The sequence below is a fragment of the Mustelus asterias genome, unplaced genomic scaffold (genome assembly GCF_964213995.1).
Source record: "Mustelus asterias unplaced genomic scaffold, sMusAst1.hap1.1 HAP1_SCAFFOLD_1347, whole genome shotgun sequence".
In the NCBI taxonomy this organism is placed as follows: domain Eukaryota; kingdom Metazoa; phylum Chordata; class Chondrichthyes; order Carcharhiniformes; family Triakidae; genus Mustelus; species Mustelus asterias.
Window position 1 is genome coordinate 58,956 of NW_027591292.1, and position 27,253 is coordinate 86,208.

Below are 27,253 nucleotides of genomic sequence, written 5' to 3' on the forward strand. Positions count from 1 at the left end.
CTGTGCCACCGTGCCACCCTGGGTCCCTGGCGCTGTGAGGCAGCAGCGCTAACCACTGTGCCACCGTGCCACCCTGGGTCCCTGGCGCTGTGAGACAGCAGTGCTAACCACTGTGCCACCGTGCCACCCTGGGTCCCTGGCACTGTGAGGCAGCAGTACTAACCACTGTGCCACCCTGGGTCCCTGGCGCTGTGAGGCAGCAGTGCTAACCACTGTGCCACCCTGGGTCCCTGGCGCTGTGAGACAGCAGTGCTAACCCACTGTGTCACCGTGTCATGTGTGGGGAGAGAATGGTAAATGCTGGATTGCCTCACTTGGTTTCGTGGGATTGCTGTTTGGAGAGGGAGATTTAAATGTCTTGTTCCGCTCTGAGTCCAGTGATTGAAGTGTAACTCAGCATGGCTACCCTCCTGCGTTGAGGCCTCCATCAGCATCCATAGATTCAATCCCTGCCTGATGCCCTGGTAATACTCCTGACTCTATCTATCTCTCTCGCTCGCTCTCGCGCACTCCATGTTATCACTGGCTGGCTTGTGATATTACTGAGGAGAGGGGAGGTGGGGCAGTCCATTCACCGGGTGAGACGGTGGGTGGCACAGTGGTTCGCACTGCTGCCTCTCGGTTCCAGGGACTTGGATTCGATTCCCGGATTGGGTCACTGTCTGTGTGGAGAGTGCACATTCTCCCTGTGGGTTTCCTCCCACAGTCTGAAAGACGTGCTGGTTAGGGTGCATTGGCCGTGCTAAATTCTCCCTCAGTGTTACCCGAACAGGAGTGTGGCGACTAGGGGATTTGCACAGTAACTTCATTGCAGTGTTAATGTAAACCTTAATTGTGACTCTAATAAATAAAGTTTACTTTTTATTTTACCTGCTCCAATTTTTCTCAAACTCGGAGGGTGGGATCCCTGGGTGGTGATTGGTGGTCTACAGAACCGGGGCATGTTCACTTTGTTTTTATCTTGGGTAGACGGAAAGTAAAATGAACTTGTCTCTTTCCCTGTGGAAACTGCGGCTGAAGTATAATCTTCAGTTTGAACTGAATCTGGGGCTGAGTGAGCCTTTACAGACCGCTTGAAAAGGAACTGCAGAGAGGCTTTGACTAATCCAGTGTCACCGTATGTTTAGGTCTCAGAGCTCCTGATGCCATCGCGATGCTGGACGTTGGGACTGGGGGGGGGATTTGCCCATTAGATTTGGGGTTATCCCCTTCCCCAGTAGCCCAGGCCTTGCTGGCTGCATTCACCCCTGCGTTGGTTTTAACTCCCAGATCGTTACCTGACTGCTCTGCTTTCCTGCTTGCTGTTATAATCCGTTTACTAACTCTTGCTTGTTGCTCTTTAATCCTTTTTTCTGTCTGGGTTGATGGTAAAGCACTTGCTTGTGCCACTTGCGAATGCTCTCGCACTCTCCAGGGAAGTGTACTGCGTCCGTCCTGAGTGATGTGCAGCAGTCTATTGCTTCCCCCTCCCCGGCTGCTGATGTCTTTGTTCCTCCTGCTGTCCTTCCTCCCTCCCTCCCTTCCCTTCCCTTCCTCCAAGGATGTTGGCTGCTTGCTGGTGTCTGGTTCCATCGGTGTGCCTCAACCCGGTGTGCAAGAGTCAGCAGTGAGCAATGTGGCTGCTTGTCTGGGACATTTGATATCTGTGTGGGGGTAGGAGCCCTGGCTGCGTGAGTGCCTTGGCCCTGGCTGCGTGAGTGCCTTGGCCCTGGCTGCGTGAGTGCCTTGGCCCTGGCTGCGTGAGTGCCTTGGCCCTGGCTGCGTGAGTGCCTTGGCCCTGGCTGCGTGAGTGCCTTGGCCCTGGCTGCGTGAGTGCCTTGGCCCTGGCTGCGTGAGTGCCTTGGCCCTGGCTGCGTGAGTGCCTTGGCCCTGGCTGCGTGAGTGCCTGCGTCCTGGTGACGTGACGGTGGAGACATATGGAGCTCGCTTACTGCGCCCCCCCCTCTCTCTGCATTAAACTGCGCTGGCCTTGGGTCTGGGCTTGGTTGAGGTGTGGCTCTCCAGGTGTCAATGTGGGGGGAGGGGAGGGAGGTGGGTGTGGAAAGGAGCCAGTTTGGGCACAGAGTCTGAAACTACAGCTAAACCTTTCACAACACCATCGCTGCAGCCCTAAGGTTCAAAACGGCAATCTGCTGCTTCTAACTGTTCTGCGACTGGAGAGTGAAACTGTAAATGAGTGTTGCCCCGTTCCCCCATGTCTGACTCTCTTCCTGCGTTTGTCAGTCCAGAGGTTTGGTTTAAATCTGTGAAGGTGCTTCCGCTGCAGTGGCCCGATTTGAGTAGTTAGCTGTGACGCCCCACACTGCTGTTGTTTAAAACTTGATTTTGTGTCTCTGTGCCCTGTTTGAGAGCAGATATCCACTCCATCTGACGAAGGAGCAGCGCTCCGAAAGCTAATGGTATTTGCTACCAAATAAACCTGTTGGACTTTAACCTGGCGTTGTTAAAACTCTTACTGTGGTTAAAACAGCAGTTATAATTCACTTGAGGGTTTGCCAAGTGTGATATTTTATTGAATTCTCTTTAGTGTTCAGAGGCATGGCAGGTTGAAGGTGTCTGAGCAGGTGTACCACTCTGTATTTGCCTTGCTGAGCAGGTGTACCACTCTGTATTTGCCTTAGGCAGGTGTACCACTCTGTATTTGCCTTAGGCAGGTGTACCACTCTGTATTTGCCTTAGGCAGGAGTACCACTCTGTATTTGCCTTAGGCAGGAGTACCGCTCTCTGTATTTGCCTTACTGGGCAGGAGTACCGCTCTCTGTATTTGCCTTACTGGGCAGGTGCACCGCGCTCTGTATTTGCTTTACTGATGATGTGGAGATGCCGGCGTTGGACTGGGGTAAACACAGTAAGAAGTTTAACAACACCAGGTTAAAGTCCAACAGGTTTATTTGGTAGCAAAAGCCACACAAGCTTTCGAGGCTCTGAGCCCCTTCTTCAGGTGAGTGGGAATTCTGTTCACAAACAGAACTTATAAGACACAGACTCAATTTACATGAATAATGGTTGGAATGCGAATACTTACAACTAATCCAGTCTTTAAGAAACAAAACAATGGGAGTGGGGAGAGCATCAAGACAGGCTAAAAAGATGTGTATTGTCTCCAGACAAGACAGCCAGTGAAACTCTGCAGGTCCACGCAACTGTGGGAGTTACAAATAGTGTGACATAAATTCTGATTCTAGGATCGCATGATAAAGACTCAGGAGGAAAAAAGCAGAAATATTTATGTGAAATAGTGTGACATAAACCCAATATCCCGGTTGAGGCCGTCCTTGTGTGTGCGGAACCTGGCTATCAGTTTCTGCAGAAACTGATAGCCAGGTTCCGCACACACAAGGACGGCCTCAACCGGGATATTGGGTTTATGTCACACTATTTCACATAAATATTTCTGCTTTTTTCCTCCTGAGTCTTTATCATGCGATCCTAGAATCAGAATTTATGTCACACTATTTGTAACTCCCACAGTTGCGTGGACCTGCAGAGTTTCACTGGCTGTCTTGTCTGGAGACAATACACATCTTTTTAGCCTGTCTTGATGCTCTCCCCACTCCCATTGTTTTGTTTCTTAAAGACTGGATTAGTTGTAAGTATTCGCATTCCAACCATTATTCATGTAAATTGAGTCTGTGTCTTATAAGTTCTGTTTGTGAACAGAATTCCCACTCACCTGAAGAAGGGGCTCAGAGCCTCGAAAGCTTGTGTGGCTTTTGCTACCAAATAAACCTGTTGGACTTTAACCTGGTGTTGTTAAACTTCTTACTTTGCTTTACTGAGTCAGGCATGCCCCAGCGTTCCGAGTCCTGGTCATTCATGGCTGTGTTTGCTAGTCTTGGGCCTGAGGTAGCACAAAGTGTGATGGTGCTGGACTGAGGAGAGGGGGTGACGTAACCAGCAATGTCTCTGAGGGGAGCCTCTGGCTTTGGTGTCCCAGTCCAGAGCACAGCTGACTTGTCATGGGCATTGCCACAAGAGCGACAGTGTATGGCAGAGGTCCTCACCTCAGCTGTGTGAGCAATGCCCTAAATAAGACCATCAGACATAGGAGCAGAATGAGGCCACTCGGCTCATCGAATCTGCTCCGCCATTCAATCATGGCTGATATTTTTCTCATCCCCATTCTCCAGCCTTTTCCCCATAACCCCTGATCTCCTTATTAATCAAGAGCCTATCTATCTCTGTCTTAAAGACACTCAATGACCCGGCCTCCACAGCCTTCTGCGGCAAAGAGTTCCACAGATTCACCACTCTCTGGCTGAAGAAATTCCTCCTCATCTCTGTTTTAACGGATCGTCCCTTTAGCCTGAGGTTGTGCCCTCTGGTTCTAGTTTTTCCTACTAGTGGAAACATCCTCTCCACGTCCACTCTATCCAGGCCTCGCAGTATCCTGTAAGTTCCAATAAGATCCCCCCTCATCCTTCTAAACTCCAACGGGTACAGACCCAGAGTCCTCAACCGTTCCTCATACGACAAGCTCTTCATTCCAGGGATCATTCTTGTGAACCTCCTCAGGACCCTTTCCAAGGCCGGCACATCCTTCCTTAGATACGGGGCCCAAATCTGCTCACAAATCCTGTGAAATCTATCTTGAAATTTCACTCCAAATGTTTCCAAACTTATTCTCAACTTCCTCCACCTCTCCCTCCCTCCCTCCTGGGAAGGGAATGATGTTGCTGACTGGTTTTACTATGAACACTCAGCTGGAGCACTGTGTGCAGTTCTGGTCTCCACATTATAGGAAGGATGTGGTTGCACTGGAGGGGGTGCAGAGGAGATTCACCAGGATGCTGCCTGGGACGGAGTGTTTAAGTTATGAAGAGAGGTTGGGGAGGCTTGGGTTGTTTTCTCTGGAGCAGAGAAGACTGAGGGGGCGACCCGATCGAGGTGTTCAAGATTATGAGGGGCGTGGATAGGGAGCAGCTGTTCCCCTTAGTTGAAGGATTAGTCACGAGGGGACACAAGTTAAAAGTGAGGGGGTGGGAGATTTGGGGGGGTGTGGGGGGGGAAAACCTTTTTACTCGGGGTGGCGAGGGTGTGGAATGCGCTGCCTGGGAGGGTGGGGGAGGTGGGATGCCTCACATCCTTTACCTGGATGAGTACTTGGCACGTCAGGGTTATGGACCAAGTGCTGGCAAGTGGGAGTTCAGGTATTTCTCATGTGTTGGTGCAGACTCGGACCGCCTTCTGCACTGTATGATTCTAGATGTATGTGAGATTGCTCTCGCTGGCGTGCGGCTTCCTGGCTGCACTGGGTGTGGGGGGGGGGGGGGGGGGGGTGGTTCTACCGTGTGCACACACGCGTGGTCGGGGGGGCTCCACCCTCTGTGTGTGTAAACACAGGCCGAGGCTTCATTCCTGATTTGGGGGATGGAGTTGGGCAGCTTGTTCTTCACCTTCCGGTCTCCAAGGGGTAACGTTCTGAAATAAACCAGGCTGTTCCTGGTAAAGGAATCCTTTCTCAGAATTCCTATAAACCAGAAGCTGTTCAAGAACTGTGCCCGAATACGTGTGGTTTAGAGAAACGTTGTTCCTTGGAGCGAGTGCGTGTCCAGAACGACAGCCAGGATCCGCATCGGCAGAGCTCCCTTCATCAAAGATACCGTAAAGTTTAAAGTTTATTTATTAGTGTCACAAGTAAGGCTTACATTAACACTGCAATGAAGTTACTGTGAAAACCCCCTAGCCGCCACACTCCGGCGCCTGCTCGGGTTCCACTGAGGGAGAATTTAGCACGGCCCAATGCACCCTAACCTTTTGGACTGTGGGAGGAAACCGGAGCACCCGGAGGAAACCCACGCAGACACGGGGAGAACGCGCAGACTCCGCACAGACAGTGACCCGAGCCGGGAATTGAACCCGGGTCCTTTCTCAAGCTCCGGGAATGCTGAACTCGGAGTACAGAGCATTCCAATCTGCCCTGAGATGCTGGATTTGTGTCCCAGAGATCAGCGTGTCGCGAAGGATTATTGTGCGGGAGAAGTCTGTTCACAAAGGTGAATCCTCAAGGGGCAGTTTGTCTCTAACTGGCCTTTCTGTGAGGTGGACAGGGTGGAGTGGAGGGTTTGCTCTCGTTTAATTGCCCTGTGTTGAAGTCATAGAATCCTCACAGTGCAGAAGGAGGCCATTCAGCCCATCGAGTCTGCACCAACTCTCCAACAGACCATCCCACACCCAGGCCCTATCCCCGTAACCCCACATATCCAACCTGCCAACCTACAAATCTTTGGACACTCGGGGTCAATTTAGCACGGCCAATCCACCTAACCCGCACGTCTTTCGGACAGTGGGAGGGAACCGGAGCACCCGGAGGAAACCCACGCAGACACGGGGAGAATGTGCAGACTCCACACAGACAGTGACCCAAGCCGGGGATCTAACCCGGGTCCCTGGCGCTGTGAGGCAGCAGTGCTAACCACTGTGCCACCGTGCTGCCCCGGGTCCCTGGCGCTGTGAGGCAGCAGTGCTAACCACTGTGCCACGGTGCTGCCCCGGGTCCCTGGCACTGTGAGGCAGCAGTGCTAACCCACTGTGTCACCGTGCTGCCCCGGGTCCCTGGCGCTGTGAGGCAGCAGTGCTAACCACTGTGTCACCGTGCTGCCCCGGGTCCCTGGCGCTGTGAGGCAGCAGTGCTTGCCACCGTGCTGCCCCGGGTCCCTGGCGCTGTGAGGCAGCAGTGCTAACCACTGTGTCACCGTGCTGCCCCGGGTCCCTGGCGCTGTGAGGCAGCAGTGCTAACCACCGTGCCACCGTGCTGCCCCGGGTCCCTGGCGCTGTGAGGCAGCAGTGCTTGCCACCGTGCTGCCCCGGGTCTCTGGCACTGTGAGGCAGCAGTGCTAACCACCGTGCCACCCACAGAGATGTAGTTTTGAATGGATCAGGTGTTCCGGCTGAAGGCTAGCCCTGTTTGGAACCTGGCCACGAGTTCCTCCATTTACAACAAACTGTCAGGCTCAGACTTCCCGCGAGCGTTGAAGTTGATTCTCCGGAAGGTTCCAAAGCCGTTCCAGCGCCGCCCTAGAAATCAGGGACTCTTAAACAGCCTCCAGTGCTCCTCTGGCCATGTCACCATCCCTCTGCAGACTGGGAGTTGATGAGTGAGGAGCTGGGCTGTAACATGGCTGATCGTTTTGGCCGGGGGACAGTGACTCTGGCCAGTGGGGAAGTGATGAGATTAATGAGCTGGTGTGAGCCGAGGATGTTGCAGCGATTACGCATTAGGAGCAGCAGCGTGTTTACAAAACAAGCCAGCGTTCTGTACGTGTGGCTGGTCACTGCTTCTGTGCCCTTTACCCCGATCGAGTCCAATACCCCAGCGCCACTCCACAGCCAGACACTGATGCAGAGGACACCTGGAGTATTGTGCGCAGTTTTGGTCTCCTTATCTGAGGAAGGATGTCCTTGCTATAGAGGGAGCGCAGCGAAGGTTTACCCGGCTGATTCCCGGGATGGCAGATCTGTCATATGAGGAGAGACTGAGTCAGTTCAGATTATATTCACTGGAGTTTGGAAGAGTGAGAGGGGATCTCAGAGAAACTTATAAAATTCTAACAGGGTTAGACAGGGTAGATTCAGAAAGAATGTTCCCAATGGTGGGGGGAGTCCAGAACTAGGGGGTCATAGTTTGCGGATAAGGGGGTAAACCTTTTAGGACTGATGTGAGGAGAAATTTCTTCACCGAGAGAGTGGTGAATGTGTGGAATTCACTCCCACAGAAAGTAGTTGAGGCCAAAATGTGTGATTTCAGGAAGAATTTAGATATCGCTCTTGGGGCTAAAAAGGGATTGAGGGATATGGGGAGGAAGGGGGGGATCGGGATATTGAATTCGATGATGAATGAATGGTGGAGCAGGATCGAAGGGCTGAATGGCCTCCTCCTGCTTCTAGTTTCGATGTTAACACCCCAGCAAGTTGCCTGATTGCAGGAGAGAAAGCTACAGGGGAGGTTTAATACTGTCAGGAGGGTGGGTTATTAGAGACGGGGGGGCGACACAGGTTGAAGAGAATTGGGAAAGGAACCAGAGGCGGAGATGAGAATGTTTTTTTGCGAGTTGTTGTGATCTGGAAGGCGCTGCCTGAAAGGGCGGTGGAAGCGGATTCAACAGGAACTTTCCAAAGGGGGAATTGGGAAATTGCAGGACTGGGAGGGAGGGGAGGGGGAGGGGGGGGGGGGGGGGGGAGAAGGGGAGGGGGGTGGGGGAAAAGGGTGGGGAGCAGTGGAGTGGCGGTTATTAATTGGAATCGACTTCCCAAAGAGCAAGAACAGGTATGAAGGGTCGAGTGGCCTCCTTGTGTGACTCTACAGCTGAATGGAGCAAGGAGGGGATGGTCACTGGTGAGGTGTTGATCAGTGTGGCTGTTTAGTTTGTCTCCTGTCAGGAATCCTTCATTGCCCCTCTGTTTGAGCTGCCATGGGCCTTGTCTACCCTGCCCACTCGAACTCTCCCAGTTATCAGAATGTATCCGGCGGCTTCGGAAATAAATCCTCAAGGATTGCTTTAACTCGAGACCTTGTTTCTCAAGTCCCTCCCCTCCGCCTGGCCGGCGGGCCCCTCTGTCTGCTGAGAGTTACAGTCAGTTTGCGGTTTTGAATTGGAGGTGACTGTGTGGAAGGGAGTGATGCCACCTGGGAGTTGGTTTGGAAATCCGCCCCTGACTTCAGGAATGTCCCCGAGATGGACAGGGTGCTAGAAGCCTGATGTTTTTTTTTTCTTTCCCTGCTTTCTCCTGCCCTGGAATATGGAGGGATGGTGCTGGCCTTGGAAAGGGTCCAGAGGAGGTTCACAAGAATGATCCCTGGAATGAAGAGCTTGTATGAGGAACGGTTGAGGACTCTGGGTCTGTACTCGTTGGAGTTTAGAAGGATGAGGGGGGGATCTTATTGAAACTTACAGGACACTGCGAGGCCTGGATAGAGTGGACGTGGAGAGGATGTTTCCACTAGTAGGAAAGACTAGAACCAGAGGGAACAACCTCAGGCTAAAGGGACGATCCTTTAAAACAGAGATGAGGAGGAATTTCTTCAGCCAGAGAGTGGTGAATCTGTGGAACACTTTGCCGCAGAAGGCTGTGGAGGCCGGGTCATTGAGTGTCTTTAAGACAGAGATAGATAGGTTCTTGATTAATAAGGGGATCAGGGGTTATGGGGAAAAGGCAGGAGATTGGGGATGAGAAACGTATCTGCCCTGTCCGAATGGCGGCGCAGACTCGATGGGCCGAGTGGCCTCATTCTGCTCCTATGCCTGGTGGGAAGGCAGGAGGGAAGCTGGGATTGAAAGGCGAAGGCTGCCACGTGTTAACAGGGATACTGCAGGCGCTTTCGGCTTGGTTTCTGCTCTATAAACCGGTGTGCGGGGTGGGATTAACTGTGAACTGGGCACAGCAGCTAACGGTGGTTTGAGTGTTCCTGAGCTTCGCTTGTGATCCCAATCCCAACTCCTGCTCTCTCCCCTGTCTGGCGTCAGACACTCCAATCCTCGGACTGCCTTGTAGTAATTCTGACACGGTGAGGGAGTTGGGGGAGGTGTAGGGGGGGGAGATTGCTGCTCTGGTTAACAGGGCGGGCAGCCTGCAGTAGCTCACTGAAGCTGCCGTCACAACGCGCGGTCGGGAATCGGAATGAGTGTGTGATTGAAAGGAATAGGGACAAACCATTCCACTTTCCCGTCTTACAGTGAAGAGAAGCGAGCGGAGGATGTGGAGAACGAGGCGAAGGAGGACAAGCAGACCGGAGATGAAGGGGCGCAGCAGGCGGATCAGGTGTGTTACTGCACGGTGATGTGTGTCTGTGTGATCAGATCGTAAAACACGGAGGGAGCGAGCGAGCGAGCTCTACACACAACCGGCCGGACATAACCAAACACCCCCTTATCCAATCCTCCTCCGCAGCCGTGTAATATCCACCAAGCAGACAGGAAAAACCCAGGGCCAGTGAGTGAGAATCTGTACATTCGAACCGTGCAGGAGAGCGATTCCACACTCAGTTGCTGGAAAATTCCCCTCTTCTCCCGCACCCCGCGTGATACCAGCTGGAGTGCTTTGATACAGATCCTTACCTCGATATCTGGCCCGATCTCTGCCTCAGTCCGCAATCCTGCCTGAAGGCAGGTAGTTCCCACCCACTGCCTCCCTCCACCTGCAACGTATTCCAGATGCTGCCTGCTGGACCCAAAGTCCATACTTCTCCTACGCTCCCCCCACCCCCCTCACACACACACACACACTCACACTCACACCCACCCCTGAGCCTCCCCGGCTGCTGCATTGTCCAGCCAGTCAGTGGTTGTTATGGGTGGCTCTGAGCGCCTGTGTGTGCCGCAGGTATGTGTGTTGTGGAGCCCGCTCCCGCCGGGAGAATGTGGCACCCTGAATGGGGTTGGGAGGGGGCTGGTGTATGATGTACAGCACAGTCCTGATGGGCGAAGGGCCTGTACCGCGCTGTACGCGTGCTTTGATTGTGTATTTCCACCCGCAGCCGGACGAGGCGGATTCCCAGGTGGAGAGTGAGGAGAAAGAGGATGAAGCGGGAATGTGGGAGGAAACCTTTAAAACGCACACAGACTCCAAACCCAATGGTAATACTTTCACTGCCGGGTGGGGAGGGGGGGGCAGAGGGTGGTTGGGGGGGTGCGGGGTGTGTTTGGGGGTTCCAGGGGGGTGCTGCGGGATGGGGGCTACAGGGCGGGGGATGTGTTTGGGGGCTACAGGGCGGGGGATGTGTTTGGGGGCTACAGGGCGGGGGATGTGTTTGGGGGCTACAGGGCGGGGGATGTGTTTGGGGGCTACAGGGCGGGGGATGTGTTTGGGGGCTACAGGGCGGGGGATGTGTTTGGGGGCAGGGTGGGTGCTTGGGGCGGGGGGTATATTGTGGGGTGAGGACTGCGTGGTGGAGGTGGGCAGGGCGGGGGGTGGTTGGGGGGGTGGGCTGTGGAGCGGGGAGGGTATGCAGGGCGGGGTGAGGGCTGCGTGGTGGAGGTGGGCAGGGCGGGGGGTGGTTGGGGGGGTGGGCTGTGGAGCGGGGAGGGTATGCAGGGTGGGGTATGCAGGGCGGGGTGAGGGCTGCGTGGTGGAGGTGGGCACTGCGGGGCAGGGCGGGGGGTGGTTGGGGGGGTGGGCTGTGGAGCGGGGAGGGTATGCAGGGTGGGGTATGCAGGGTGGGGTGAGGGCTGCGTGGTGGAGGTGGGCAGGGGGGTGGTTTGTGATTACCCTCTGGGTGCAATAAGACATTATTTTCTAAGTGTGTCCTTGAGTACAAAAAAGTGTAGCCCATTCGGCCCCTCATAGAGTCATAGAGGTTTACAGCATGGAAACAGGCCCTTCGGCCCAACTTGTCCATGCCGCTCCTTTTTTAACCCCCTAAGCCAATCCCAATTGCCCGCATTTGGCCCATATCCCTCTGTACCCATCTTACCCTTGTAACTGTCTAAATGCTTTTTAAAAGATAAAATTGTACCCGCCTCTACTACTACCTCTGGCAGCTCATTCCAGACACTCACCACCCTCTGTGTGAAAAAATTGCCCCTCTGGACCCTTTTGTATCTCTCCCCTCTCACCTTAAACCTGTGCCCTCTAGTTTTAGACTCCCCTACCTTTGGGGAAAGATATTGACTATCTAGCTGATCTGTGCCCCTCATTATTTTATAGACCTCGATATGATACCTCGAGCCTGCTTCACCATTCGATAAGATCATGGCTGTCTGATTGTGGGTCTGGACTCTGCTTTCGTGTCTGTCTCTCTATCCCACCCGCCCCGGTCTGACTCAGCCCTAACTGTGTTCTACAAGCCAGCCTCCCCAGGGAAGAGAATTCCACAGACTTGACAACCCTCCGGGAAAAACCTGCTCAATCTGCATGTTAATTTGGAGAAGCCTGCTGCATGGTGTGTGACTGTGCTGTTGATGTGAAAGGGATAGTCTCAGCACTGCGGTGGAGGGGGGGGGAGGGGGAACCTCTGGCTGTCTCGAGGGAGGGGGTGGAAGGAGTGTCTATTCTAACCTGCCAGTCTGTCCCTGCAGGTCCATCCTCGGTCGGTTTGGACTTCTCTCTCCCTGGCTTCGAACACGTGTATGGGATTCCCGAACATGCCGATAACCTGAAACTCAAAACTACGGAGTAAGTACCGGAGACTGAGGAAACTCGAGCTGTTAGTAACTAAACCGTGGCAGTGAAAGAGTGAGCAGCAGTGAGTGGGCCTTGTTATCTGCTTTCTGAATAGAACCATAGAAAATAGGAGCAGGAGTGGGCCATTCGGCCCCCTGAGCCTGTACTGCCATTCAGTATGATCATGGCTAATCCTCTATCTCAATGCCATACTCCCGCATTCTCCCCATACCCCCTGACACCTTTCCTGCCTAGAAATCTATCCATTTCCTCCTCAAACCCAGTGACTTGGCCTTCACAGCCTGGCACAGAATTCCACAGGTTCACCACCCTCTGAGTGAAGAAGTTTCTCCTCATCTCTGTCCTAAATGGTGCTATCCCCCCCCCATATCCTGAGACTGTGAGCCCCTATTCTAGACCCCCCCTCAACCAGAGGAAACAGCATCCTGCATCCAGTCTGTCCAGCCCTGTCAGAATCATCATAGAATCCCTACAGTACAGAAGGAGGCCATTCGGCCCATCGAGCCTGCACCGACCACAATTCCAATTTAACAGGGCCTCGACTAGACCACAGCTGGAGTATTGTGTGCAGTCGCGGTCTCCTTCTCTAAGGAAGGATATGCTTGCCATAGAGGGAGCGCGGCGAAGGTTCACCAGACTGATTCCTGGGATGGCAGGATTGTCAGTGAGGAGAGATTGGGTTGACCGGGCCTGTATTCACTGGAACTGAGGGGAATGAGAGGGGATCTCACTGCAGCGTGTAACGAGGTGGCCGAGTGGTCAAGGTGATGGACTGCTAATCCATTGTGCGCTGCGTGCGTGGGTTCGAATCCCATCCTCGCCGATAATGCTCGCCGATAATGCACACCGATGATGTGGCCAGCGGTGTGCCTCAGGGATCAGTGCTGGGTCCACTGTTATTTGTCATTTATATTAATGATTTGGATGAGAATATAGGAGGCATGGTTAGTACGTTTGCGGATGACACTAAGATTGGTGGCATAGTGGACAGTGAAGAAAGTTATCTCCAATTGCAACGGGATCTTGATCAATTGGGCCAGTGGGCTGTCGTTGGAGTTTAATTTGGACAAATGCAAGGTGATGCATTTTGGTCGATTGAACCAGGGCAGGACTTACTCAGTTAATGGTAGGGCGTTGGGGAGAGTTACAGAACAAAGAGATCTAGGGATACATGTTCATAGCTCCTGGAAAGTGGAGTCACAGGTGGACAGAGTGGTGAAGAAGGCATTCGGCATGCTTGGTTTCATCGGTCAGAACATTGAACACAGGAGTTGGGACGTCTTGTTGAAGTTGTACAAGACATTGGTAAGGCCACACTTGGAATACTGTGTACAGTTCTGGTCACCCTATTATAGATAGGATATTATTAAACTAGAAAGAGCGCAGAAAAGATTTACTAGGATGCTCGTGGGACTTGATGGATTGAGTTATAAGGAGAGGCTGGATAGACTGGGACTTTTTTCTCTGGAGCGTAGGAGGCTGAGGGGTGAACTTATAGAGGTCTATAAAATAATGAGGGGCATCGACCAGCTAGATAGTCAATATCTTTTCCCAAAGGTAGGGGAGTCTAAAACTAGAGGGCATAGGTTTAAGGTGAGAGCGGAGAGATACAAAAGTGTCCAGAGGGGCAATTTTTTCACACAGAGGGTGATGAATGTTTGGAACAAGCTGCCAGAGGTAGTAGTAGAGGCGGGTACAATTTTATCTTTTAAAAAGCATTTAGATAGTTACAAGGGTAAGATGGGTATAGAGGGATATGGGCCAAATACTGGCAATTGGGACTAGCTTAGGGTTTTTTTTAAAAAAAGGGTGGCATGGACAAGTTGGGCCGAATGGCCTGTTTCCAAGCTGTAAACCTCTATGACTTGCTCTGCCTCCTTTATTAGGGCAGCATGGTGGCACAGTGGTTAGCACTGCTGCCTCACAGCGCCAGGGACCCGGGTTCGATTCCCGGCCTCGGGTCACTGTTTGTGTGGAGTCTGCACGTTCTCCCCGTGTCTGCGTGGGTTTCCTCCGGGTGCTCCGGTTTCCTCCCACAGTCTGAAAGACGTGCTGGTTCGGTGGATTGGCCGTGCTAAATGGCTGCTTCTGCACTGTAGGGGTTCTGTAAAAGGAAGCTCTCCCCCTTTTCTCTTTCTCACTGACCTGTGAACCTATTCTGATTAAGATTTAAAGTTTATTTATTAGCGTCACAAGCAGGCTTACATTAACAGTGCAATGAAGTTCCTGTGAAAGTCTCCTCGTCGGGGAGGTAGATGGGGGTTGGTTGCTGCTAGTTCGGAGTCGCAGTGAAGGGTTGGTGTTTCAGATTCCGTGCGTGCAGTATGTTATAATTCTGTGTCTCCGTTTTGTTTTCTCAGTGGGGGAGACCCGTACCGTCTGTACAACCTCGATGTCTTCCAGTACGAGATCTATAACCCCATGGCTCTGTACGGGGCTGTGCCCCTCTTGCTGGCACACAACATCCGCAGGACTCTGGGAATCTTCTGGCTTAATGCGGCTGAGACATGGGTGGACATCAGCTCCAACACGGCAGGCAAGGTGGGTCACCCTCCCCCGGGGGAGCGGGCCGGGGTGGGGGGTCACCCTCCCCCGGGGAGCGGGCCAGGGCGGGGGTCACCCTCCCCCCGGGGAGCGGGCCACGTGGGGGTCACCCTCCCCCCCCCCCCCCCCCGGGGAGCGGGCCACGTGGGGGTCACCCTCCCCCCGGGGTGCGGGCCAGGGTGGGAGGAAACCGGAGCACCTGGAGGAAACCCACGCAGACACGGGGAGAACGTGCAAACTCCAGACAGTGACCCGAGCCGGGAATCGAACCCAGGTCCCTGGCGCTGTGAGGCAGCAGTGTTAACCACTGTGCCGCCGTGCTGCTCCCAGTGCTGTACAGGTACTCTCACGTGTGAACTTTGTGAGATTTTGAGTGAAGGGCTCGGGTGGGGTGTGGGCAGAATTCCCAGGGCTGAGATTGGGATGCCGGCGGGCGTGTGTGGTGTCTGGTGTTCAGTCATTCCGGGCTAACGGCGCTCGAACCCTCCACAGACTTTATTCGGGAAGATGCTGGACTACGTGCAGGGGGCGAATGAGATTCCACAGACCGACGTCCGCTGGATTTCCGAGAGTGGAATCATCGATGTTTTCCTGCTCCTGGGGCCATCCCCGTTTGACGTCTTCAAGCAGTACGCCTCGCTCACAGGTACATCGGGTGGGAGGGAGGGAGGGTGCTGCAGAGGCAGGGATCCTGGCCCTGCCTCACCCTGTGTTCCGTATGGAGCAGAGAGAGTGGAGAATAGGGAATACTGAGAGTACCATGCTGCATCCGGCACTGACACAGCAACAGGGGGGAGGCCATTCAGCCCCTCGAGCCTGTTCTCACACCCTCTGTGTGAGGAAATGCTCCCTCTAGCCTGCCTTTCATTAAATAGTCCCAGTGGAGTGTTCCCACCTCCTGTATCCGGTGTGGACACTTTTGTTAATGCCAGTGTATTTCTGAGACTCCTAGAATGAACAAAGAACAATACAGCACAGGAACAGGCCCTTCGGCCCTCCAAGCCCGTGCCGCTCCCTGGTCCAAACTAGACCATTCTTTTGTATCCCTCCATTCCCACTCCGTTCATGTGGCTATCTAGATAAGCCTTAAACGTTCCCAGTGTGTCCGCCTCCACCACCTTGCCCGGCAGCGCATTCCAGGCCCCCACCACCCTCTGTGTAAAATATGTCCTTCTGATATCCGTGTTAAACCTCCCCCCCTTCACCTTGAACCTATGACCCCTCGTGAACGTCACCACCGACCTGGGAAAAGCTTCCCACCGTTCACCCTATCTATGCCTTTCATAATTTTATATACCTCTATTCGGTCACCCCCTCATCCTCCGTCTTTCCAGTGAGAATGAGATAGCATACAGGCCATTCAGCCCATCGTGATCAGAGATCTATCCAAACAGCCCTGCAAATGTCCCCTTTTCCAGTATTTTCCCCCTTTGGAAAGTTCCTGTTGAATCCGCTTCCACCGCCCTTTCAGGCAGCGCCTTCCAGATCACAACAACTCGCAAAAAAACATTCCCCTCATCTCCCCCTCTGGGTCTTTCCCCGATTCTCTTCAATCCGTGTCCCCCGCCCCCCTCTGGTTACCCACCCTCCTGACACTGGAAACACTTTCTCCTGATTCACTCAATCCAAACCCTTCCTGATTCTGAACGTCTCGATTCAATCTCCCCCTTAACCTTCTCCGCTCCCAGGGGAACGATCCCAGCTTCTCCCAGTCCCTCCGCATTAACTGAAACCCCCTCATCCCTGGGAACATTCTAGAAAATCTCCCCCCGCACCCTCTCCCAAGGCCTCGACATCCTTCCTAAAGTGTCGGGGGGGGACCTGGAATTGGGCCCAGTGCTCCAGCCGGGGTCTAACCCAGTGTTTAGTTGGATTGATTTGAATTTCCTTGCACGGTGCCTTTATTTATTACACCCGGGGTGCAGAACTTGTGTTTTAAAACCACCTCCTTCACCAGTCCTGCCAGCTTGAGGTGAGTGTCGGTCCACTCTCGGGGTCCACCCAGTCCCTGCCCCACTTCCTGAATTGACATTGTGACATGTCTGACTGTGCAGCCAGAAGCTGGGTCTGAGTGGAAGGAGCGTGACTGGCTTTGCCGGGCTAGTACGGGCAGGAGGCGCCGAATGGCCGCCTGGCGTGCTGGGTGGTCCTGCGAGATGCAGTCTGGGCGGATGGTGGGTGGGTTGTAATGGGGAGACCTGCTGATTGCTGTTACTCACTCCCTGCCCCCTCCTCGCTCTGTCTCTCTCTCTCTCTCTGCTTCCTCCCCTCTCTCTCTCTGCTTCCTCCCCTCTCTCTCTCTGCCTCCTCCTCTCTGCCTCCTCCTCTCTCTCTGTGCTCTCCCGCTCTCTCGCTCTCCCGCTCTCTCTCTGTCTGTCTGTCTGTGTCTCTCGCTCTCACTCTCTCTCTGTCTCTCTCTCTCTGCCTCACTCTCTCTCTGCCTCTCTCTCTCTCTCTCTCTCATGCTCTCGCTCTCACTCTCTCTCTGTCTCTCTCTGCCTCTCTCTCGCTCTCACTCTCTCTCTGTCTCTCTCTCTCTGCCTCGCTCTCTCTCTCTCTGCCTCTCTCATGCTCTCGCTCTCACTCTCTCTCTGCCTCTCTCTCTCACTCTCTCTCACTCTCTCTCTCTGCCTCTCACTCTCACTCTCTCTCACGCTCTCTCTCTCTGCCTCTCGCTCTCACTCTCACTCTCTCTCACGCTCTCTCTGTGCCTCCTCTCACTCTCACTCTCACTCTCTCTCTGTCTCTCTCTCTCTCACGCTCTCTCACGCTCGCTCTCTCTCTGCCTCTCTCTCTCTCACGCTCTCTCTCTCTCACGCTCTCACTCTCACTCTCTCTCTGTCTCTCTCTCGCGCTCTCTCTCTCGCTTGCTCTCTCTCTCACGCTCTCTCTCTGCCTCTCACTCTCACTCTCTCTCACGCTCTCTCTCTCTCTCTCTCTCTCTCTCTCTCTCTCACTCTCACTCTCACTCTCTCTCACGCTCTCTCTGTGCCTCCTCTCACTCTCACTCTCTCTCTGTCTCTCTCTCTCTCACGCTCTCTCACGCTCGCTCTCTCTCTGCCTCTCTCTCTCTCACGCTCTCTCTCTCTCTCTCTCTGCCTCCCCCCCCCTCCCCCAGGCACGCAGGCTCTGCCTCCCCTCTTTGCCATTGGCTATCACCAGTGCCGCTGGAATTATAATGACGAGGATGATGTGCGGAGTGTGGATGCCGGCTTTGATGAGCATGACATCCCGTATGACGTGATCTGGCTGGACATCGAGCACACGGATGGGAAGCGGTACTTCACCTGGGACCAGAATAAATTCCCCAACCCCAAGGACATGCTGCAAAACCTGGCTTCGAAGAAACGCAAGGTAATGGGACGGAGACGGGGCGTGGACTGGGGATCAGCTGCAAATCCCTCTCCCTTTGGAAAGCTTCCCAGGGTCATACAGCGCACAAGAGGCCCTTCAGCCCATCGAGTCTGCACTGACACGTGAGAAACATCTTAACTCCCACCTAATGGGACGGCACGGCGGTTCACACTGCTGCCTCTCAGCACCAGGTTCGATTCCAGCCTCGGGTCACTGTCTGTGCGGAAAGTCTGCACATTCTCCCCATGTCTGCGTGGGTTTCCTCCGGGTGCTCCGGTTTCCTCCCACACTCCAAAGATGATTTGATTTATTATTGTCACATGTATTGGGATACAGTGAAAAGTATTGTTCCTTGCGCACTATACAGACAAAGCATACCGTTCATAGAGAAGGAAAGGAGAGGGTGCAGGATGTAGTGTTACAGTCATAGCTAGGGTAGAGAGAAAGATCAACTTAATGCGAGGTAGGTCCATTCAAAAGTCTGACAGCAGCAGGGAAGAAGCTGTTCTTGAGTCGGTCGGTACGCGACCTCAGACTTTTGTATCTTTTTCCCGACGGAAGAAGGTGGAAGAGAGAATGTCCGGGGTGCGTGAGGTCCTTAATTATGCCGGCTGCTTTTCCCGAGGCAGCGGGAAGTGTAGACAGAGTCAATGGATGGGAGGCCGGTTTGTGTAATGGACTAGGCTGTGTACCCTCAGTGTTACCCGAACAGGCGCCGGAGTGTGGCGACTAGGGGATTTTCACAGTAACTTCATTGCAGTGTTAATGTAAGCCTACTTGTGACACTAATAAATAAACTTTAATCCCACTTGCCAGCACTTGGCCCATAGCCCTGAATGTTATGATGTGCCAAGTGCTCATCCAGGTACTTTTTAAAGGATGTGAGGCATCCCGCCCCCACCACCCTCCCAGGCAGCGCATTCCAGACCCTCACCACCCTCTGGGTAGGAAATGTTTTCCTCACGTTCCCCCCCCCAAAACCTCCCACTCCTCATTTTTAACTTGTGTCCCCTCATGACTGACCCTTCAACTAAGGGGAACAGCTGCCCCCTATCCACCCTGTCCGTGCCCCTCATAATCTTGAACACCTCGATCGGGTCGCCCCCTCAGTCTTCTCTGCTCCAGAGAAAACAACCCAAGCCTCCCCAACCTCTCTTCATAGCTTAAACGCTCCATCCCAGGCAGCATCCTGGTGAATCTCCTCTGCACCCCCTCCAGTGCAACCACATCCTTCCAATAATGTGGCGACCAGAACTGCACACAGTGCTCCAGCTGTGGTCTCACCAGAGTTCTATACAACTCCAGCATGACTTCCCTGCTTCTGTAATCTATACCCCGATTGTGAAAGGCAAGTGTTCCATATGCCTTTTTCACCACCCTACTAACATGCCCTTCTAAATAAGAGGGGACCCAGCACGGATCCCTGTGGTACGCCACTGGACACTGGCTTCCAGTCACTAAAGCAGCTGTCTGTCACCACCCTCTGTCTCCTACAACGGAGACAATTTTGAATCCACTTTATCAAGTTACCCTGTATCGCGTGTGCTTCTTTACAAGTCTCCCATGTAGGACCTTGTGGGACATGTGGCTTTCCTCCGGGTGCTCTGGTTTCCTCCCACAGTCCAAAGGTGTGCGGGCTAGGTGCGTTAGACTTGCTAAATTGCCCCTTGTGTCCCCGAATGTGTAGGTTAGAGAGATTAGTGGGCTAAATATGGGGATAGGGCCTGGGTGGGATTGTGGACGGTGCAGACTCGATGGGTCGAATGGCTTCCTTCTGCACCGTAGGGATTCTATTTTTTTATAAAAAAGGCTTTGCTGAAATCCATATAAACTACATCGACTGCACTACCCTCATCTACCCTCCCTGGTCACCTCCTCAAAAGAATTCAATCAAATTTGTTGGGCGTGGACCTCCCTCTGATGAAGCCATGCTGACGCTCCCTGGTCAAGCTTTGCCCCTCCAAGTGGAGACGCATGCTCTCCTTCAGAAGTTTCTCCAGTAGTTGGGACTTGCTGGTCTGTAGTTCCCTGTCTCTGTAAAACCACCTTAACTAGCGGAGCGGCATTCACTGTCTGTAGATCGCTAACTCCCCTTCACTCCTGCAGATGGTCAGTATAGTTGACCCCCACATCAAGATTGACAGTGGTTACAAGATTCACACCACCATCCAGTCTCGCAACTTCTACACCAAGACCAAGGATGGGAGTGATTATGAAGGCTGGTGTTGGCCAGGTAACTGTTCCAAATAGCCATTTCTCTCTCTGTTTAGCCTTTCCCCGGATTCCTCCGTCTGTCCCGGTGCTTCAGCCGTCAGGAATCGGTGTCTCCACAGAGATAACCACCTACGTTTATATAGCGCCTTTAATGCAGGGGCGGGCGACGGCCTCGTGGTATTATCGCTAGACTATTAATCCAGAAACCCGGCTAATGTTCTGGGGACCCGGGTTCGAATCCCGCCCACGGCAGATGGTGGAATTTGAATTCAATAAAAAATATCTGGGATTAAGAATCTACTGATGACCCATTGTGGGAAAAACCCATCTGGTTCCCTTTAGGGAAGGAAATCTGCCGTCCTTACCCCGGTCTGGCCTACATGTGACTCCAGAGCCACGGCAATGTGGTTGCCAAGGGTAACTAGGGATGGGCAGTAGTAGATGCTGGCCAGCCAGCGATGCCCATGTCCCACGGGTGAATAGAAAATGTGGCCCATCCTCCAGCTTCAGGCAGGATTTGACACTGGAATGCGAGCAGATGCACAGCCGGGAACCAGTATAAAGGAGCGTCTGAAAGGAGAAGGGGGATTCGTGGAGCAAGTTCCAGAAACCCAGCAGGGCTGAGAGAGGAGGGGGGGGTGCATTGGAGTCCAGGACAGAGACGTGTGGTTTAAGGTGCGAGGGGCAAGGTTTAAAGGAGATGTATGAGGCAGATTTCTTTACACAGAGGGTGGTGGGCGCCTGGAACTCACTGCCAGGGGAGGTAGTGGAAGTGGATACGGTAGAGACTTTTAAGGGGCGTCTGGACAAATACATGAATAGGATGGGAATAGAGGGATATGGTCCCCGGAAGGGTAGGGGGTTTTAGTTAAGTCGGTGTGGTGAACTTCAGCGTCGAGAGGCTACAGGCGTTGGGCAATTTGGAGGCTGCTGTTCTCCCACTGAAAGCGAAGGGAGTGGCCCACCGTACTGTAGGGTTACACTCCTCAAGTGGACCATGAAGTTTAGTCCGAGAAGTATTGGCGCGCAAAGGTGCGGCCACACTAGGAGCTTGAAACGCTCATAAACTGTGCCTTGCACTGTTAAAGTTACCACGCAACTCCCTAGCACGGTGACAGACCGGGACCTTGATGCCATAGAAATTGTCTGTTTGACAGGTTGAATCCGGAGTCCACACCGCTTCACAGCGTCTGGGTGGATAAAACTCTCAGTGCTCCCGCTGTCAAACAGACAATAAATCAAGTGGTCGTTTACCTGAATGTCCATCATAGACTTGTCAAGTCTATGAGGCTTGGCCTGGTCCAGGATGATCGACGCCACCGTTGGTTCATGAGCGCCACTGCAGGCAGCTGAAATTGACGAGGATGACCCCTGCTGGTCGTTCGCGGTCGGTGCCGAGCAGCATGGTCAGTGCAGGCTTGGAGGGCCGAAGGGCCTGTTCCTGTGCTGTAATTTTCTTTGTTCTTTGTGTGGCGAGTAGGAGTGTCGTAGGGTTGGAGGAGGTTGCAGAGACGGTGGGAGGGGGTGGGGTGCGTGCAGGATGGAAGTTGCAGAGACGGGGGGGGCGGGGGGGATGTGGGACGGAGGTTGCGGCGACGGAGGGGATGGGACGAAGACTGCAGAGGTGGGGGTGGGGGCGAAGCGGAGGTTGCAGAGTTCACTATAGCCTGTTGGACCTCTATCTCCTCCTCACCATCTCCTGCCACCCCCTCTGCTGCCTTCCATTTTGTTTCCTGTGCCGTGTTGCCCGTGTGGGTTGTCGATTTCTGGGCACCAGCTGCGGTTTCTCCTTTGGTTCTGGAATGCTGGGACCCGCTGTTGGTTTGAGATACGGTGTGGGTTGATTGTATCCTGTAGTTACTGCCAGTGATTTAACCATTGTCTGCTCTCCCTAGGTTCAGCTGGCTACCCTGACTTCACCAACCCCGAGATGCGAGCGTGGTGGGCTAGCATGTTTGCCTACGATCAGTATGAGGTTAGTTCAGACCCTGTGTAACCTTACCCGACTAACTTGGGCTTTTTGTTGAATCACAGAATCCCTACAGTGCAGGAGGAGGCCATTCGGCCCATTGAGTCTGCATCGACCACAATCCCACCCAGGCCCTATTCCCACAACCCCATGCATTTACCCTAGCTAGTCCCCTGACGCGAAGGGGCAATTTAGCACGGCCAATCCACCTAATCTACACGTCTTTCAGACTGTGGGAGGAAACCGGAGCACCCGGAGGAAACCTACGCAGACACGGGGAGAATGTGCAAACTCCACACAGACAGTGACCCAAGCTGGGAATCGAACCCAGGTCCCTGGCGCTGTGAGACAGCAGTGCTAACCACTGTGCCACCGTGCTGCCCCGGGTCCCTGGCGCTGTGAGGCAGCAGTGCTAACCCACTGTGTCACCGTGCTGCCCAGGTCCCTGGCGCTGTGAGACAGCAGTGCTAACCCACTGTGCCACCGTGCTGCCCCGGGTCCCTGGCACTGTGAGACAGCAGTGCTAACCACTGTGTCACCGTGCTGCCCCGGGTCCCTGGCACTGTGAGGGAGCAGTGCTAACCCACTGTGTCACCGTGCTGCCCCGGGTCCCTGGCACTGTGAGGGAGCAGTGCTAACCCACTGTGTCACCGTGCTGCCCCGGGTCCCTGGCGCTGTGAGGCAGCAGCGCTAACCCACTGTGTCACCGTGCTGCCCCGGGTCCCTGGCTCTGTGAGGCAGCAGTGCTAACCCACTGTGTCACCGTGCTGCCCCGGGTCCCTGGTGCTGTGAGGCAGCAGTGCTAACCACTGTGTCACCGTGCTGCCCCGGGTCCCTGGCGCTGTGAGGCAGCAGTGCTAACCCACTGTGCCACCGTGCTGCCCGGGTCCCTGGCGCTGTGAGGCAGCAGTGCTAACCCACTGTGTCACCGTGCTGCCCCGGGTCCCTGGCGCTGTGAGGCAGCAGTGCCAACCCACTGTGCCACCGTGCTGCCCCGGGTCCCTGGCGCTGTGAGGCAGCAGTGCCAACCCACTGTGCCACCGTGCTGCCCCGGGTCCCTGGCGCTCCGGGTCCCTGGCGCTGTGAGGCAGCAGTGCTAACCCACTGTGTCACCGTGCTGCCCCGGGTCCCTGGCGCTGTGAGGCAGCAGTGCCAACCCACTGTGCCACCGTGCTGCCCCGGGTCCCTGGCGCTGTGAGGCAGCAGTGCCAACCCACTGTGCCACCGTGCTGCCCCGGGTCCCTGGCGCTCCGGGTCCCTGGCGCTGTGAGGCAGCAGTGCTAACCCACTGTGTCACCGTGCTGCCCCGGGTCCCTGGCGCTGTGAGGCAGCAGTGCCAACCCACTGTGCCACCGTGCTGCCCCGGGTCCCTGGCGCTCCGGGTCCCTGGCGCTGTGAGGCAGCAGTGCTAACCCACTGTGTCACCGTGCTGCCCCGGGTCCCTGGCGCTGTGAGGCAGCAGTGCCAACCCACTGTGCCGCTCCGCTAAATCCCCGAGTGCTGAATGCCCAACACTCTTCACTCCCACAGACTAATAACACTTCGTTCAAAGAGAACAGCGTTTGGGTATTTTCAAGTTGCATTAGGTAGGGAGCGGGGCAGTGTGTGAGTGCACCCTGCACTGGGCTTCCATCCAGGGCAGATAGGGAAATCCTTGTACACCGTCTCAGCAGCTGGCTAGATTTGGAATAGAATGGGTTTGACTGGTGGGAATGAATTCCGAGGTACAGTGTGTGTCCGCGTTTCACCGTGACTTCACAGACCTCTCCTGCAGGGTGTTAATCTGGCAGAGGAAGGTTCGATCCACCTGAAAGAGCTTCATTCGACATTCTGCACCTTGCATTCAATCCAGGCAGTCACCCACCGTGTCCTTGTGAGTGGGCGGGGGTCTGGCAGATGGAGAACAATGTTGGTAAATGTGAGGTCATCCATTTTGGTCGGAATAACATCAAAATGGACTATTATTTAAATGGTAAAAAATTGCAGCATGCTGCTGTGCAGAGGGACCTGGGTGTCCTTGTGCAGGAATCTTAAGGAGTTGGTTTGCAGGTGCAGCAGGTGATTATAGAACATAGAACAGTACAGCACAGAACAGGCCCTTCGGCCCACGATGTTGTGCCGAGCTTTATCTGAAACCAAGATCAAGCTATCCCACTCCCTATCATCCTGGTGTGCTCCATGTGCCTATCCAATAACCGCTTAAATGTTCCTAAAGTGTCTGACTCCACTATCACTGCAGGCAGTCCATTCCACACCCCAACCACTCTCTGTGTAAAGAACCTACCTCGGATATCCTTCCTATATCTCCCACCCTGAACCCTATAGTTATGCCCCCTAGTAATAGCTCCATCCACCCGAGGTAATTAAGAAGGCAAATGGAATTTTGTCGTTCATTGCCAGAGGGATGGAGTTTAAAAACAGCGAGGTTATGTTGCAGCTGTAAAAGGTGCTGGTGAGGCCACACCTGGAGTACTGTGTACAGTTTTGGTCTCCTTACTTGAGAAAGGATATACTGGCACTGGAGGGGGTGCAGAGGAGATTCACTAGGTTGATTCCGGAGTTGAGAGGGTTGGCTTATGAGGAGAGACTGAGTAGACTGGGGCTATACTCATTGGAATTCAGAAGAATGAGGGGAGATCTTATAGAAACAGATAAGATTATGAAGGGAATAGATAAGATAGAAGCAGGGAGGTTGTTTCCACTGGCAGGTGAAACTAGAACTAGGGGGCATGGCCTCAAAATAAGGGGGAGCAGATTTAGGACTGAGTTGAGGAGGAACTTCTTCACACAAAGGGTTGTGAATGTGTGGAATTCCCTGCCCAGTGAAGCAGTTGAGGCTACCTCATTGAATGTTTTTAAGGCAAGGATAGATAGATTTTTGAACAGTAAAGGAATTAAGGGTTATGGTGAGCGGGCGGGTAAGTGGAGCTGAGTCCACGAAAAGATCAGCCATGATCTTATTGAATGGCGGAGCAGGCTCGAGGGGCCAGATGGCCCACTCCTGCTCCGAGTTCTTATGTTCTTATGGTTCATGCTGGTGGGGAGAGGGGGTGAGCAGCCTATCCCAGCTGTTTAGCATCCTGACCTTCGCTCATGGCATAGAATCCCTACAAGGTTGGAAGAGGCCATTTGGCCCATCAGGTTGATTCCCTGTCTCGGAACGAACCACTCAAAGAGGACTACCTCGCTTTCTAATCTGTTAAAGAGTGTGCGAGAAATAGTCCGATCCGCTCTTCAGAAACTTCTCGTGGTTGAATCAAAATCACTCTGAGACTCTGTAAAAGCAACAAGTAACAGTTTATTTCTCAAACTCACAGTGAGCGGGTTAATGAAACTATTGACGACCCAATCAAACACTATTCTAATGGAATGCTGCTGAGATAATTACAATTCACACTTATTAACAAATAGAATCTTTCGTCACTCTCAAAATTATAACCAGCTTTGTTGTCTTTCGGAATCTTTGTCTAACTTCTGTCTGGAATTTCTGTCGTCCTTTGGTATCTTTCCTATTCAGATAAGGCTTTGAGTTTAAAGCCATCAGCTGTGGCAGAGAGAGAGCAGCTGCTACTCGCTCTCTTTCCCTGCCCCCCTACCCCCCCCCCCCACCCTACCCCCCCCCCCCCCCCCCTCCCTCTCTCTCAAGCTGTGAGTGGTGGCAGAGAGCAGTTGCTGTGTCTCTCCGGAGCTGAGAACTCTCTCCCTGATGATGCACCAACATCCCCACGATAGGATTGGTTCTCAGGTTACCAAAACATCAAATTTAAATCTGATAGGCTGCTGTTATCCGAGCGTCTAATTTAAACTGGCTGAAATTCAGAAAGAGCCTGTTGTCTTGGCAACGCTACTGCCTGGCCTCTCGATAAAAATGATTCACTTTGGGCTCTCCGTGTACTCTGCAACATCGGTGAATCTCCAACTTCCTGCTAACTCTCCATTTTGTGTTCTCCACCCCCCCCCCAACCAACACCCCTCACCTCCAAGGGCTCCATGGACAACCTCTACACGTGGAACGATATGAACGAGCCCTCGGTGTTTAATGGGCCTGAGGTGACGATGCACAAAGACGCTGTTCATGTGGGAGGCTTTGAACACCGTGACGTACACAACCTTTACGCATTGTATGTGGTGAGTGTCGGGGGGGGGAGGGGGAGAGAACTGCCTCATGTACGACGGTACCGTTCCCAATGTCGGGGAGCTGATTCGCCGTTTACCGCGTGCAGTTTGTACACTTTTTTTTTTCTGGAATATTTTATCCATCCAGAAACTGAGCTGGACCCAGCCGTATAAATCCTGTGGCTACCCGAGCAGGTCAGAGGCTGGGAATCCGGCGGAGAGTAACTCACCTCCTGACTCCCCAAAGCCTGTCCACCATCTACAAGTCAGGAGTGTGATGGAACACTCCCCACTTGCCTGGATGGGTGCGGCTCCAACAACACTCAAGAAGCTCGACCCCATCCAGGACAAAGCAGCCCCGCTCGATCGACACGCTAACCACAAACACTCACTCCCTCCACCCCCGACGCACAGTGACTGCCGTGGACTCCGCTCTGCAGGAGGATGTATTATCCTTGGAAACCGTGCAACATCACCATGGCTAAAACGGTTCAGTTCCGAGGACAGGCCACATAAACTAAGCTTATAGATTCCCTCGAGTGGAGAAGATTGAAGGGTGGTCAATTTGAGGGGGGTTTAAGATTATTAAAAGATTCGATCGTGTTGGTAGAGAGAAACTATTTCCTGTGGGGGGGGGGGCAGAACATGAAAATTGGACACAGTAACAAGTGTCACAACACCCGGTTAAAGTCCAACAGGTTTATTTAGTAGCACGAGCTTTCGGAGCGCTGATCCTTCACTCACCTGATGAAGGAGCAGCACACCGAAAGCTCGTGATTCCAAGTAAACCTGTTGGACTTTAACCTGGTGTTGTGAGACTTCTTACTGTGTCCACCCCAGTCTGACGCCGGCATCTGCACATCACTGGTTAAAATTGGAGCCAGGCTGTTCAGGGGGGGGGGATATCGAGAAGCGCTTGCTCGCACTAAGGGGAGT

At 53.6% G+C, this 27,253-nt stretch overlaps 1 protein-coding gene and 1 non-coding gene across 2 annotated transcripts in view; both read left to right on the forward strand.

The window, feature by feature from the left end:
* Positions 1-27,253, forward strand: part of ganabb (glucosidase II alpha subunit b) — a 54,464-nt gene that overhangs the window by 17,786 nt on the left and 9,425 nt on the right. The window contains 9 exon segments of the mRNA XM_078206189.1: positions 9,675-9,759; positions 10,475-10,574; positions 12,015-12,111; positions 14,481-14,661; positions 15,157-15,310; positions 17,783-18,018; positions 20,125-20,251; positions 22,128-22,207; positions 26,186-26,329. Coding sequence (XP_078062315.1) covers positions 9,675-9,759; positions 10,475-10,574; positions 12,015-12,111; positions 14,481-14,661; positions 15,157-15,310; positions 17,783-18,018; positions 20,125-20,251; positions 22,128-22,207; positions 26,186-26,329 — 1,204 coding nt within the window.
* On the forward strand, positions 12,862-12,943 carry trnas-gcu (transfer RNA serine (anticodon GCU)). The gene has a single exon. It is a non-coding gene; the product is annotated as a tRNA-Ser (tRNA).